This window comes from Notolepis coatsorum (assembly GCF_963971535.1).
Source record: "Notolepis coatsorum genome assembly, chromosome: 20".
NCBI lineage: Eukaryota > Metazoa > Chordata > Actinopteri > Aulopiformes > Paralepididae > Notolepis > Notolepis coatsorum.
Window position 1 is genome coordinate 3,846,766 of NC_140184.1, and position 16,820 is coordinate 3,863,585.

Below are 16,820 nucleotides of genomic sequence, written 5' to 3' on the forward strand. Positions count from 1 at the left end.
GTCGACTGTAGTATTGTATGACCTCGACATAACGTTTAAACGTTAACGTTACTCCGTTTCCATGCAGTAATTATAAAAGTGGCCAGCTAAGCTAACGGAGCTAACGGCTAGCAGTAGCTAACGTTAGCTGAAAGCTGTAACGTTACTAACAACGAATCAGCTGTTGATATTATGCGCTATCATTAGACAACGTATCATGTATTAAACTAGAGTTAATGGTTTAATGCTTCAGTCACAGTGACGTTGAAAGAGCAGCTGTCACGAACCTCTTTAATTTCTTTATGGAGACCCGCGTTGGCACTGCTCTGTAACACCGCTTGCAAATAGCATTGGTGCATCTTTAGCTTGTCCTTCGTTGTTTACTTCAAACCCGAAGTACCTCCAAACAGCACTTCTGCTGTTTTCTTTATCCACAAGCACAAGTTGCGGAGGCTCTGCATTTGCCATCTTCAGCTAAAATGTTTGTTTACAAACTGAAGACGGCTCTGTGAGGGGGAGGGCTGGACTCAGAGGAGGCGGAGGGGCAAGCGTGCTCTGAACAGCGCGTCAACTTGCGGTAGAACACTCGCCAGCTGGTACCGATACTGCAGAAAGTATCGGTATTTCGGGAAATGAGTATCGAAACCATTTTAAATATTCAGTATCGATATGTATCGATACTTTGATATTTTTGACAACACTAGCGCCGGGTACAGTAGGTAGCAACGTTAGCTCTCATAACGTTAGCCAGTTAGCAGCACCAGGTACAGTAGGTAGCAACGTTAGCTCTCATAACGTTAGCCAGTTAGCAGCGCCGGGTACAGTAGGTAGCAACGTTAGCTCTCATAACGTTAGCCAGTTAGCAGCGCCGGGTACAGTAGGTAGCAACGTTAGCTCTCATACCATTAGCCAGTTAGCAGCGCCGGGTACAGTAGGTAGCAACGTTAGCTCTCAACGTTAGCCAGTTAGCAGCGCCGGGTACAGTAGGTAGGCAGCATGTTGAAAGAGGAGCCCTGAGCTGCTCATACACTAGACTCTTGCCGTAATGGTTTGTTGACGTGGTTGACGTGCACTGCTGCAGCAGATTTAGGAGTCTGATCTGACGGTCACAGAGCTGAGGGAGTGCACCCAGTTAGCTGTAAAAATCCATAGATTAGCCGCACCGTTATATAAGCCGCAGGGTCGAAAAATGGGGGAAAAAGCCGCGGCTTATAGTCCGAAAAGTACGGTAGGTCTCCCAGGTACTGCACAACACCCTTTCTCACCTTGACAGTCAGAAGGGGGGATATGTGAGATTGCTGTTCATTGACTATAGTTCAGCTTTCAACACCATAGTCCCCACCAGACTGGCTGACAAGTTGATCGATCTGGGTCTGAACTCCGCCCTGAGCGCCTGGATCCTGGACTTTCTGACCGACAGGCCCCAGGTGGTCAGGGTGGGTAGACACACCTCCAACTCAATCTCCCTGAGCATCGGGTCCCCCCAGGGCTGTGTTCTCAGTCCTCTGCTGTACTCACTGTACACACATGACTGTGTGGCCAGGTTCAGCTCCAACTCCATAGTGAAGTTTGCGGACGACACGTGGTGGTGGGGCTGATCTCTAACAACGACGAGAAGATCTACCAGGAGGAGGTTGATGAACTGGCACGCTGGTGCCGGGATAACAGCCTGCTCCTGAACATTGGTAAAACCAAGGAGCTGATCGTGGATTTTAGGAGAATACAGCAGGGGACACACACGTCACTGTGGATAAATGGGGCGTATCGTAGACAGGGTGAGCAGTTTCAAGTATCTGGGAGTCCACATCACAGAGGACCTGACATGGACAACTCATGTGGTAAAAAAGGTGAAACAGCGCCTCTATCACCTGAGACAGCTAAGGAAGTTCAGAGTATTGGGGAAGATACTCCACTCCTTCTATTCCGGGGCTGTAGAGAGCATTCTGACTGGAAACATCACTGCCTGGTTTGGAAACGGCACGGCCCAGGATAGGAAGGCCCTACAGAGAGTGGTGCGCTCAGCAGAATGGACTACGGGTATTGCACTACCACCACTGCAGGACTTATACAATAGGAGGTGCAAATTCAGAGCCTGCAGAATAATGAAGGACCCTCACCACCCCAACAACAGTCTGTTCAAGCTGCTGCGGTCAGGCAAGCGCCTCAGCATATACGCAACAAGAACAGAGAGACTAAGGTTCAGCTTCTTCCCTCAGGCCATCAGAACACTAATCTCTCCACACACAAGCACACATGAATACACACATACACACACACAACACAACATTCTGCACTCGCACACACACAAACGCACCACAGGTCACTTTAAACACAAGAAAAAGACACTTTAAAGGAAGAAAAGGGACACTTCAAGAAAATAACTTGTTGTGATTGTTGTATAGTATAGTTTGTAACAGCAAGTATAGCATAGGGACATAGAAGAAAAACTGCACATTGTATAGGAGTGTACATAGGATCCAGTGCCTTTAACACTTTGATTGCCGAAAACGTAGATCTACGGTTCTGTCGCCCGATCGTTGAGTGCCGGAAACGTAGATCTACATTTCTGTCACGGTATTTATTTTATTATCTATTGCCATTCATAATTCAGTGGGGCAACTTGTGCATACTGTTCTGAGTGTGTCTGAGCTGGCAGACGGTCTTATACCGCCCTCTAACGCCTTCCGGCATTATTGCACCCCGTTAGAAACGGGTTTGTTTATATTCTCTACCGAGCTGCGGCATGGGGGCGGGTCCTAAACACTCCGGCAAAACACACGCTTGTAGGGATGGTTTGGACTACTGACCCCGCCCGCCCGTTGAAGTGCAATGCCCAACAACGTTGGGGACAGGATCGCTGTGGATAACTGGAATGGCGATGAGATTATTGGATTCTTTTTTTTGCATTACTTCAGAGACCAGGGCCCTCATGCATCAATGTGTGCGTAGAACATGTTCTATTTCCACACGTAAGCACGGAATGTAGAACCAGTGTACGCACAGGGAAGTCGGGATTCATCACACGTGCGTACCAGGGTTTCCGTTAGAATTTTTCTTTGCAGGTCTGAGTGTCCGGTAGATTTCAATCTACCGGACAAATGGGATAAATTCCGGTCAGAGTTTATTGAGCTTAAAAACAATTGATAGGCCTATATAAAGAATGACATCATCAAGGCATTTATAATATTTTAACTTAAAACTAGGCTACTTTTGCGTATATACAGTCATTAATATATTCCAATAAAATAAGTCCCTCGAGACTTCGTGCTGCTGCCACTTGAGGTGTCGGTGGGCAGTCTGCCCGACCTTAATAAACAGCAGTCTGTTATAATCACATTTTTATGAGCTAACGAATTCCGTTATATTGGACATTTGTATTAATTATATCAAGCGAAGAACTGAGAAATTTGGCAGAGAGAGACGGCAACATTATCGTGGGTTTGCGTGATGTATATCTCCACCTCCCAACGACTTGGTGCTGGTCATAAAATGTCCTGTGAAAATAATTCCCTCTAAACACAATTTGATTATTTGAATTGTATTAAAATAGGCTAAAATTAAATAGCCTATGCGATGAACGAAACAATCATTTGTTTCATCGTTGCTTCACCAAGCAGCCGGTCTAATAATGACATCCTGTTGTCAGCGCGAGCTGGCTGCTGATATATTTACGTGAAGCATGGAGCAGCAGTGTTTTTAGGTCCGGTCTGGAAACCGCTCAGCAGCGCCCCCACCCAACAGCTGAATTGCCAATGGCTGTATTGGAGTACTGCACCCTGCCGGCCGGCAGATGGATGCTTCTCGCAAATATATCAGCAGCCAGCTCGCGCTGACAACAGGATGTCATTATTAGACCGGCTGCTTGGTGAAGCAACGATGAAACAAATGTAATGATTGTTTGTTTCGTTCATCGCATAGGCTATTTAATTTTAGCCTATTTTAATACAATTCAAATAATCTAATTGTGTTTAGAGGGAATTATTTTCACCGGACATTATGACCGAAGAGATTAAATATGTCGGACTTCAACAGATTTTGCCGGTCAAATACCGGTAATTACCGGCTAACGGAAACGCTGGTGCGTACGCAGGCTCTACGCACACCTGTCATGATGAATCCCACCTTGGCTCTGCGCCGAGGCTCGTGCACACTTTCACGTATTTGCATACCAGAAACGCCCCGATTAACCATATACGGTAATGGAATACACCCATGAAATGTGGAAAAATGGACTAAGCCGAGGGAAGCGTGTCATGAGACAGGCTGACAGACGTGTACACTTACGGTGATGTCGGATATGATATCTATTAACCATTGCTGCCTGGGCAGCGCAAACACTAATAAATACCGCGCTGGAATATGACTGCCTTTTCCCGTGTTGTTTGATTAATACCCAGGGATTAAAGTTCTCCTCAATTTTATTCCAAATCGCGATGGATCTCCCGTCAATTTTCTACCTGCTGCATATGATTTCTAGAGGCATACTACAATCTATTTTGATGTCGGTATTGGGTAGCCTATATATAAACAATAATACGAGAGCATATACAAGAACAATGAATCTCACTGCATGTATGATGTAGCCTGCCTTTCAATACATGAACTTGAATTCCATCATGTTTGTGTGCGGGACTCACAAGGCTGTTGTCACAATGGGTGGTACCGGGACAGTAATAATAACAGTCCACACAATATCACGATCCATGCCATAGCCTATGTTCTATTAGGACATGATCTGTGACGACAAATGTTCTAGAATGTTTGATTAAGATATCATACTCTGACAGCATGCCTATGATCAACAAAAACGCGAACTTGAATCCCATCATATACATAGTCTGTCCACTATCTGGTGTCATTGCAATGCGTTTTCTATTCTTTCTTATACAGTAAAAAGGGGGAAGAACACTATATTCATATGACTTGTATTCTGCTTACAGCTTCGAAATTCCACTTGTTTCGTTTAACGTAAAGCCTTTTAAATATAATCAAAACGTTCCCGTGTTTCTGCGCAAAATAATAACGAGTTGAGCTTTATGATTTATGATGAATTGAAAATGGGGGACCCTGATGTAAACAAGACGAAAGTCTTTCTCTGGTCTGCATCCCCAATTAACAATTGTATGTACTGAGCTGTACTGTACTGTACCCATTCTGCAATCTGTTAATAAACTTTTCAATCAATCAATCAATCAAGCTACGCGGAGCGCAGTCAGTCAGTAGCCTACACCCCGTATATTCCGATAACGCTATATAAACCATGCTGCATTCATTCTGAGAGAAAGATCTATTATTCCAAATGCTATTTATAGGGTTTTGACCATAATTACACTACTGTTGCTATTTTACAATGAACTATAATGAACTACGGTTCGTACAGAACATGCCAGTGTTATTATGCACAGAAGCTCATTTCCTTGTTGTAATAATATATTCTACCACTGGGCGTCAGGTAAGTGTGCTCTGACCTGTGCGTAGACGTAAGCACGGAGTCAAGTTCAAATCGAAATTGATGAATCCCACTCTTTGCTTAGAAATGATCGTACGCACAGGGTAAGCACAGATCTGTGCATAGAACACGTTGATGAATGAGGGCCCAGGTATGGACACCATATATGAAAGCTTGCGTTGATCTGATATTTATTTCTACAACTATTGAAGCTATCTGTGTTTTATGTGTGTGGCTGTGTGCCATTGAGTTGCAGGAGGGGGGAGGGGGGGGGGGCGGCACGCCGGTCTGAATCACATTGCATGCGTGCACGACAAAGGATAATAGTGATGATCTAGCGTTGATTTCAGGAAGATCCGATAATCAGGCGAAAAATTACAACGTGTTTATTGAATTACACAAAAACGCTGTTTTCGTGTCTTTTCCCTGGAATTGCTCAGAAGCGGCCGGACTATGTTCATATTCAAAACGGTATAAAGCGGAAATGTACGGATGAAAAAATAATCAGTTTTTTGCACGTTGACCAGAAGCAGCAGAATGAGACTCGACAGCGTTATTAGACCCATAGCTATACTATAAAATATAGGTTTAGCTCTACAAAGTACAACTACAATTACATGGGGTTAATGGACAGCAAGGCCAGGTCACTTCCCGGAAGGGGCGTGGCACTCAATGCGATTTATTAACATGTCCATTTACCATGTCTATTTATTTTATTTTATTCGTTTATTTGGACGGGACAATGCAAAATGAATGAACACTGTGGAGTGTAAAAATTGCCGGATTTAGCACGAGGCTCATTTCCATCCGTTGTCCCCAAACATAAAAACAGGACTCATAGAAACAGTAAGACATGTACAAATACATAAAAACAGGACACATAAAAACAGTAAAAAAAATGTACAAATACATAACAGCATGTCACATGTGTTCACATGACTGGTTGGACTTCAGCCATTTTTTTAGTTGCCCTCTAAAAGAAGCAAGGGTGGGGCTTTCCCTTATGGAAATGGGGAGACTGTTCCATGTTTGACTGCCTTTTATGGACAGGACGTTTTGGCCAAAGGTGGTCAGTCTACTTTGGACCATGCAGTCACCTCTGGTGTCTGACCTGGTGCAGAGTCCAGTGTTTCTTTTTTTGTAGATGAATTCCTGTACAGGAGGGGGAGCTAGTCCATGTAGGCATTTGTAGATGAAACAAGAGCTTTTTAAGACTTTGACATTTTCAAAGCTCAAAAAGCTATATTGTTTCAAAATATTGCAATGGTGGTATGCCAATGGTTTCCTTGCAAATACCTTGATGGCTCTATGATAAAGCTGTTCGATGTGTTTCATGACAGTGACACCAGCAAATGACCAGTTTGTGAAGCAGTATTCAATATGTGAGAATATCATGCAATGAAGATACGTTTTTGCAGCATCAAATGTATTGTGCGTTTCACTTTTTTGACATGTTTCTTAAAGGATAGGTTCGAGTCCAAGATGATGCCGAGGTACTTGAAATGGGAAACCAATTCCAGTTCCTCCCCCCCAGGAACACATTAGATCTAGTGATTCTGACTGGTCGTTTGCTGAACATCATGCATACCGTTTTTTTTGTATTTAGCAGTAGGCATGAGTTTTGCAACCAGTGTTGGACCTTGTTCATTGCATTTGAGAGGTTACATGAGATCAGGTCAGTTTTTTTTACCATGTACAAAAATGACTGCGTCGTCAGCATACATCTGTACATTGAAGTCAGGGCATATGTCCGGCAGGTCATTGATGTACAGGGAAAACAGCAATGGCCCAAGGATCGATCCCTGCGGCACACCGACTGGATTGTCAAGATAAGGAGATTTGACACCATCAACCATGACACATTGTTTTCTGTTTGTTAGGTAAGACTTAAACCATTGAATTGTATCTGCAGAGAAATTGAAATGAGACAACTTTGCCAAAAGTACTTGATGGTTGACAGTGTCAAACGCCTTTCTAAGATCCAGGAACACAGCACCTACATATGGGTTTTTGTCCAACATATATTTAACCTTTTCAATAAAAACACAGTTTGCCGACTCAGTGGAGTGCTGAGCGCGGAAGCCAAATTGAAGTGGGTGGAGTGGAGTATTCTAGTTATCTTTTTATTATTAATTATTACTATTGTTTTATTGCACAATCGTAGAGGGCATGGCCAACCACATTGTACCCATCCTGCAATTTGTTAATAAACTTTTCAATCAATCAATCAATCAATCAATCAATCAATCAATCAATCAATCAATTTCACTGTATGCCCTGGTATACATGTGATGAATAAACTCTTGAATCTTGAATCTAAAGCCAGGACTGGACTCAGAAGGACTGCTGTTTGTGTCAATGCAGAGGTATCATGGAATCTCTTGCAAACTGACCTAAACATTTGATTTTTTTATGTTGTGGGACTTGTACAGCACTTTGGTAAACTTTGTTGTTTTTAAATGTGCTCTATAAATAAAGTGGATTGGATTAATTCATTAAGTAGCCCCTTTCGTGACTGTGACGCAGCCAACAAGGTTTCACTCGGCTGCGCTGCCTGGGTGCAGTGGGGCTGCTCTCACAGCCAACCACATGACATTACATAATTATGTTGCAACCTTCGTCTATCAAGCAAACAATTATATAAATATTTATATGTAGTTGATAGAGACAAAGGCAGAATTCGACTTAATTAAGCACGTTTTATTAAGACATATTTTTATATGGGTCGGGACACTTTAAAAAATCAGCACAATGAACACAAATCTGTCCGACATAGTCTTAAATAACAAACGGCATTGCTTCGCTTCTTCGTCGACATGTCTGCTGCACATGTCCTTGTTGTTTTCAACACAGATAATCTCCGCGTGCTTGTTGTAGAGAGGTGGAGTCGAGGCGCCGCTTACTTTCGTTTCATTGGAATGGAGGCGGGAAGGCGCCGCTTACTTTCGTTTCATTGGAATGGAGGCAGGAAGGCGCCGCTTACTTTCGTTTCATTGGAATGGAGGCGGGAAGGCGCCGCTTACTTTCGTTTCATTGGAATGGAGGCGCAAGATTTTGGAGGCAAAAAAAATAAAAATGTATGTTCGAAGCTTGTGCCATTGAACGAAGCTTCGAAGTATTTAAGACAGCCCTATACTGATGTGTTGCTGATTGTACGACTGCTTTCTTTTCAGACAGGTATTTTTCCAGACAGGATGAAGGTAGCAAAAGTGATCCCACTTTACAAAGTAGGAGATAAGCACAGCTTCACTAACTATAGACCAGTGTCATTGCTCTCACAGTTCTCGAAAGTGCTTGAAAAACTGTTTTCGCATAAGTTAGATGGTTTTGTGGAAAAGAACAAACTGCTGAGCGAAAGCCAGAATAGTGAGATATTTTCTTTTTCTTTCTTTTATTCTTTATTATTATTATTATTACATTTTTTCTTGTTTAACTGTAGATTGTGTGTTTCTTGTATAATGGTATAAATTATTATTTTGTGTAAATTAGATTGTACGCCGACCATTACGTAAATACTTGTTTAGTTTAGGAATAAAGGGCAGGTAACTATAAGATTTATTCTTCTTCCTGCTCCTTTTGTCCATGGAATGATATTTATGATTGTGTAATGAAGAAACTGATTGTATTGATTCCAGGTGGCAAATAAAAAAAACTCTGAACTTTATATATTATGACTTTAGTTATTATAATACATTATATGTGCATTATACTGAATATACCTGGCAGGACTGGTATGTAGGTCTGGTCTAGTTTAGTTAGGATGTCTATTTGCTCCCATGTCTGCAGAAAACCTCCATCTCTGTCTCAACCGGTCCCATGGAACAGCTTCATAACGCCTTGTCTGGCCTGCAGCGCTGAACCGCATACCTCAAATGGATTCGCCATCAGCTCTATTTTTCAATCTTTCAAAATGTTCAGTTGCTATTGCATGCACTTATTTGTGTTTCATTACACGTATGTGTGCATGCTTACCAACTGTCACCGACATCTAAGAAGGGAGATCCCCCCCTTGAACGGACCTTCTAAGGTTTATCTCCTCCACATTGCCTGTGGTGCATTTTTTTCCTATTGCTAGGTTTTAGTGAGTTTTTCCTTACCTTCGCGTGGGGTATGTCTGGGAGTGTTGCATTCATTTATTTTAAAATGTTTAGACTTCATGGTGTTTTGGCTTTGTTCTTGATTTATTGTGATGTTTCTTCTCGACTTGTTTAAAGAAGACGTGTCTGGCCCATGGGGACATTAACTTGTGTTGTCGGGCCTTACAAATACATTTAATTTGATTTGGTCTGAGACCAGCTGGTACCTGGCAGGACTGATATGTAGGTCTGGTCTGACACCAGGCGAATGGGCAGCCAGTGTTCACAGCCCTCTGCAGCGCGGGAACTGGCAAAGTTGTGGAGGTCTGTTAGCGAGGGGTAGCGGCACATGCGGCTGAGGTCGTAGAACTGCGGCGGGGCGATCCACAGCTCCCGGGCCTGGAAGCTGAGCAGGACCTCTGAGGGGGGCGACCACTGGAACACAGAAAGAAGAAGTCTGGACTATATGTTTTTCAGCTTCAACCCTCAAACCTCTGGAATCACTCTTTCCTCAGATACTATCAGATATGATACTAACAGATGTGATGCTAACAGATGTGATGCTAACAGATATGATACTAATAGATGTGATGCTAACAGATGTGATGCTAACAGATATGATACTAACAGATGTGATACTAATAGATGTGATGCTAACAGATGTGATACTAACAGATGTGATGCTAACAGATGTGATACTAACAGATGTGATGCTAACAGATGTGATACTAACAGATGTGATGCTAACAGATGTGATACTAACAGATGTGATGCTAACAGATGTGATGCTAACAGATGTGATGCTAACAGATGTGATGCTAACAGATGTGATACTAACCACTATGGTAGGTTGGCCTTCTCTTCCTCGTGCAATAATTGGTATTTGTTTATTTTTAAAGCTGTTATAGGTAAGCTACCTCCTTATATCTTAACACTTTAATCGCCGTTGACGTCTTTCCCCGCCATGCTCATTCTGCCGAAGACGCTGGACAGCGTCTTTGATATCAATATTTCTAAAATCTGTGATCGAAATCATATTTCTCCCCCGGAGACATGAGATGTACTGTTGAGTCCCTCTCAACTCTACAACGGTTCAAGAGCGCCATCTGGTGGCCGATCGGCGGATCGCCCAGGGGAGAAACAGGAAGTGGAAGCTGGTGCTCATTTCAATTCGGTCCGATCACTCGCTAATAGTCCCAGGACTCGAGCTGATCACAACGGATAGTGATCCGTTACCAATAACTCGATAAACAACATGATTTGGACGTATATACTATTATACAACCTGGAAATGGATCGGATATTTCGACATCCCATAATAGAAAGAATTCTGTTCCACGCTCATCTCCCAACGGCGAGAGGAAGCTACGGTGAGTTTCAGCGTTATTTGTTAATGTCTTCGATACTAACTGCTCTGATGATCATATCACCCACACTAGATGAATGATATAACGTTGCCCACGGAATTATAAACGACCCCCCGCCCATCCGGTCAACATCAGATCATACGTAGTAACTCCTAGAACCACGTCCAGTTGACATTTTTTATCTCGCACAGATTCCTACCAAACTGTATTTGATCATCAATATAATGCATTTAGGGCTATAAATCAAGTTCTGGAGAAAGCTGCAGAAAACGATAAAAACATACTTATACTTTAGACCGTATTTTAGTATGAATATGTGAATGAAAAAGTATAACGTTGCTACACCCTGAACAATAGATATAGGATGTTGAATGGGCCATAGTAATGTCAATTGAGCAATACAATTTAAAAAGTTATAGCCCTGCAAAGAAGGGGAACTTCTCCATGTTAAATAGGGCTGGCGAGGGATGGTAAATTATGAATTTAACCCCGGCGATCAAAGTGTTAATGTTGTTAGAAGTTTCTATTGTTTTTATTACTTTCATTGCTTTACTATGTTTTTAATCTTGTATCATATTATTTAGTTTGTATTACTTTCATTGCTTTATTATGTTTTTAATCTTATATCTTGCATCACATTATTCTGTTTTTATCAACTTGCCTGTGAAGCACTTTGGTGCCAGCTGCCGCTGCCTGGAAATGTGCTATATAAATTAAATTTACTTGACTTGACTTAGAATGGAATTTTGTAACCTACTTGACCCGATCTAGCGACTGGCTGGTTCTGAGGGTCCCGTGAGCAAGAGTATGGTTTTGGATCACTGTGTGTCAACTGACCGTTTTAACTGATGTTGTTGTTTATTTTCATTATGTGTCACGTGACTGTTTGTTTATTTCTTTTCTTGATTGTGAACTCATCCTTGATTTAAATGAGGGAAACCTCAGCTTGAGATGAAATACGGGTTTGAAATTGAACTGATATATGTGGAATTTATATTAGCACAGAATGGCAAAGGAACACAATACCTGCATCACAAAGGCTGATATGTAGACCTTAAAGTGGCAAATTTCCCTGGATGAATAAAGTATTTCTATTCTATTTTATTCTAAAAAATAACATCCAGAGATTAATGGTAGCACTCACCAACTCTGAGGAAGCAACCTTGATCATCTCTGCTCTGATGAAGGAGACTAGGTAGAAACGTAAGCGTGTTTTGTTTGAGTTGGTTAAACACAAAGAAGTACATCGAGTGCTGCTGTAGATCTCTGGACGTTTTTTTAAGTAAGTGTTTTTATAAAAGGTTTTACCTGTTGGTGATACTAACATAGACCAATAAATATATCTCTTACCTGTTGGTGATGCTAACATATACCAATAAATATATCTCTTACCTGTTGGTGATGCTAACATATACCAATAAATATATCTCTTACCTGTTGGTGATGCTAACATAGACCAATAAATATCTCTTACCTGTTGGTGATGCTAACATATACCAATAAATATATCTCTTACCTGTTGGTGATGCTAACATATACCAATAAATATATCTCTTACCTGTTGGTGATGCTAACATAGACCAATAAATATCTCTTACCTGTTGGTGATGCTAACATATACCAATAAATATATCTCTTACCTGTTGGTGATGCTAACATATACCAATAAATATATCTCTTACCTGTTGGTGATGCTAACATAGACCAATAAATATCTCTTACCTGTTGGTGATGCTAACATATACCAATAAATATATCTCTTACCTGTTGGTGATACTAACATAGACCAATAAATATCTCTTACCTGTTGGTGATACTAACATAGACCAATAAATATATCTCTTACCTGTTGGTGATGCTAACATATACCAATAAATATATCTCTTACCTGTTGGTGATGCTAACATGACATAACATGGTGCTCAATGACTCCATGTAACAACCCATCATCTACACTCATTGCACACACATCCACACACTCACTTTTAAACAAACACTCGCCTTAACACTCACTTTAGACACTTTAACACCACATTATAATATTCATCTATTATTAAAGAGATTTGCACTAGTACCTCATTTTCTGCATTGTACCTCACTGTTTACTGCTTTTTACTCACTGTACTTAGACTGTACCTATAGGTTGTACTTTAGATTGTATATTGTATATATGTATATTGTATATTCCTCTTTACTTACTTTCTTACTTACTTTTTTTTACTGTATGAAGCACACTCTCAGGGGCTAATACAGAACCAAGCATTTCACCGTAAAGTGTGTGTATTTTATTGTGATAATTAACAAAAAAAACTTGAAACTTGATATCTTACCCCCCCTTCTGTTGGTGATACTAACATAGACCAATAAATATATCTCTTACCTGTTGGTGATACTAACATAGACCAATAATAAATATATAGCTTACCCCCCTTCTGTTGGCGATACCAACATAACGATCTGATAATCAAATACAACAGACGGTTCTAATCACCTTTAGGTGCACTATCTCCTTCTGGTCTTGGACGGCGTGGGGCGTGTCTTGCAGGCAGCACATGAAGAAGGCCGTGTCGTACCTCCTCTGCTTCCCATAAACACCTGTGGGAGTCAACCAGTTGCCCCACTCGTGCAGAGCCCAGATGTTGGGAAGGAGATCCAACTCTCTGCACATTCTGACGAAGTTCGCTGGGTCCTCGTTGACCAGAGCTCTCCATCTGGCGAGTTCGCCCACCTCGCACACCTGATTGATTGATTGATTGATTGATTGAAAACTTTATTAACAGATTGCAGAATGGGTACAATACAGTACGGCTCAACAGTACACACAATTGTTCATTAAGGGGATGCAGACCAGAGAAAGACTTTCGTCTCGTTTACATCAGGGTCCCCCATTTTCAATTCATAATGACATACAAAACATACAGATATATATCATGACATTTATGACATACAGATATACAGTACTGTTACATTTGTGACATACAAGATATGCAAATATACAGTACTGTTAAACAGAGATCCTAACAGAAAATATATAAGTTTTGGACATTTATCATGGTCTTTATCAACTTCATCTGCTCTTCATCTTTCGTCCCTCACACTCTGACGACTGACATAGAGCCGTCTACTAAATAAATATGAAACAAACATACAATAAGTCCTGATTGTGCACTACAGTACGCGTGTACATTCATCAATTCATGTTTTTCCTCTGCAAATAAACATGTTTAACTCTGACAACTCTCTCAAAATGCTCCTCCTACCTGGAGCTCTCGCGACAGCCCCGGCGCACTCCCCTTGTTGTGGATGCGCTCCAGAAGGCCGTGCTCCTCCTGCGCCCTGGGCACCGCCAGCAGGACGCCGCACTCCTCGAACGTCTCGCGCACCGCGCACAGTCTGAACGCCACCTCTCCCGGTACCGGCGAGCCCAGCTTAAGCCGGTCGGTGGCGAACACCGGAGGTCTCGTCTCCGACGACTGTCGCACGTTATCCAAGCCAAAGCTGGGGGAACACCGGAGGAAAGACTTGAAGACGTCGAGCCATTCGCTGGAGAAGTCGGACGCGTCCACCAGCCCCCCGGGGAACACGTACGCGTTGGGCATGAAGCCGCTCTTCCCGCTGCGCTTCAGCAGCAGAACCTGAATGAATGAATGAATGAATGAATAAATGAATGAATGAATGAATGAATGAATGAATGAATGAATGAATGAATGAATGAATAAATGTAAACTTTATTTAACAGATTGCAGAATGGGTACAATACAGTACGGCTCAATACACACAATTGTTAAGCGGATGCAGACCTGAGAAAGACGTTTGTCTTGTTTACATCAGGGTCCCCCATTTTCAATTCATAAAGTGATATGACTGATCAAAACAGCGTTTGGATGCATTTGAATAACATAGACAACATAAAGGCAGATGTAGAATGTGCCTAAGATAGAATACCATATCGAGCAGGGTCAACTAACAACCTCCACATTCATTTTAGAACTGTACACCCAAATGTGTAGTTAGAACAAGAAAGGCAAGCAATATAAATAAAACATGCAAAAGTGGTTACATTTAAGGTTTTACAGTCTTACATTACAATATTCAATACAGTACAGCTCAATACACACAATTGTTAAGGGGATGCAGATGAAAGACGTTTGTCTTGTTTACATCAGGGTCCCCCATTTTCAATTCATAGTTCAAACCTCGTAGTCGAAGGCGGCCCCGTGCGGCAGACAGCGGTCCTGCAGGTCGGACTGGACTTTGCTCCTGGACACACTGTCCGCCGCGGCTCTGTGTCTGCTGCCGGCAGCCAGGATCACAGTCGCCGCCTCTTTCCAGTGCTTCAGAGCTGTATTCATCCTTACGACTTAATATTATTATTGTCTCATGTCTTTTTTTGTATCTAATGTTTACAAAACTGAAAGCTAACCACCTCTTTCAGCCACATTGTTGTGTTCGCTGCCGAAAGTCACGTGGGTCAATGACAACCCCTTCTTCTTCTTCTTCTTCTTCTTCTTCTTCTTCTTCTTCTTCTTCTTCTTCTTCTTCTTCTTCTTCTTCTTTTCTATTTTATTGGCGGTTGGCATTACTTTCCACGAGCATTACCGCCATCTACTGCTAAGGAGTGTGGATCTGGATGTTCTCTAAATCCTATCAAATAAACCTGTTGTTCTCAGAAAATAAAATAAACTCTTCAGGCAAACTTCTCCAGACTTTCTTTGCAATATGTCAGTTATTTTAAGTGCAATCTTTTCACTCTGCAATTTCCTGATAAGAACTGTTCTTTGCCGTTGATATAATACTGTCTATCTGTATGTCGTGTGTGTCATATATGTTATGATGAATTGAAAATGGGGACTGATTGATTGATTGATTGAAAACTTTATTAACAGATTGCAGAATGGGTACAATACAGTACAGCTCAATACACACAATTGTTAAGGGGATGCAGACCAGAGAAAGACTGTCGTCTTGTTTACATCAGGGTCCCCCATTTTCAATTCATCAGGACATATATGACATACATGACATACAGATAGTCAGTACTGCTACATCTATACATTTATGACATACCAGATTTGCAAATACAGTACTGGTTGTGATACAGAAGGAGTCAAGAAAAGGGAGTATATACATTTGACGTAGAAACTGTACATTGGAGGAGGTTGGGTGGGGGGGGTTGGGTACATTGGGATATTGACAACCATACTGGGTAATTTACATTGGAGGTGGTTGGGGGGGGGGGGGCACACTGTATAAACAAGTAAAACTGTACATTGAGGGGGGGGGGAGGAGACACTGTACAAACAAGCAAAATTGTACATTGGACTATTGACAAAACCATACTAGGTAAATGACTGTACATTGGAGGGGGTTGGGTTAGGATATTTACAAGGGCCAGTGTTGAATTGCAGTCTCCCGTAGGTGTCCCTTGAGAGAGGTTTTGAAAGTGGGTAGTGATCCATTCCTTTACAGCTTTGGGTAGGGCGTTCCACATTGATGTGGCATAATTGCGAAACGTGTTTAGTCCCTTATTTGAGCCGAATCTGGGTTTAACATGATTTGTGGAGCTCCCTCTGGTGTTGTGATCGTGGTATTCACTGACCTTTGGGAAGTATTTTGACATGTACATGGGTACCTTGGTCGTGTAGTGTATCTTGTAGACCAGGCCCATTGCAAGTTGCTGTACTCTGTCGTCTACTCTAAGCCATCCTAGGTTGTCAAAGTGGGCAGGGGTGAGGTGGGTTCTAGGAGTAAGGTCAAGCAGTAGTCTGACCAGTTTGTTTTGAGATGTTTGTAATTTTGTTTTTAGCGCCTTTGAGGTGCTTTGGTACCATGAGGTGCAAGCATAGTCGTAGTACCCCTGAATGAGTGCTCCTGCCAGAGTCTTCAGGGTATTCTTGTTTACCAGAGAGGAGATCCTGATGTAAACAAGACGAAAGTCTTTCTCTGGTC

At 41.9% G+C, this 16,820-nt stretch overlaps 1 protein-coding gene across 1 annotated transcript in view; it reads right to left on the reverse strand.

Moving 5' to 3' along the window:
- nudt19 (nudix (nucleoside diphosphate linked moiety X)-type motif 19) overlaps window positions 1-15,313 on the reverse strand; it is a 19,137-nt gene extending 3,824 nt beyond the window's left edge. The window contains exons 1-4 of the mRNA XM_084337220.1: window positions 15,068-15,313; window positions 14,132-14,506; window positions 13,363-13,608; window positions 9,732-9,939 (exon numbers count right to left, since the gene is read on the reverse strand). Coding sequence (XP_084193346.1) covers window positions 9,732-9,939; window positions 13,363-13,608; window positions 14,132-14,506; window positions 15,068-15,223 — 985 coding nt within the window. The 5' untranslated portion in view covers window positions 15,224-15,313. The remainder of the gene's footprint in view (window positions 1-9,731; window positions 9,940-13,362; window positions 13,609-14,131; window positions 14,507-15,067) is intronic.
- Between the last annotated feature and the right edge of the window lie 1,507 nt (window positions 15,314-16,820).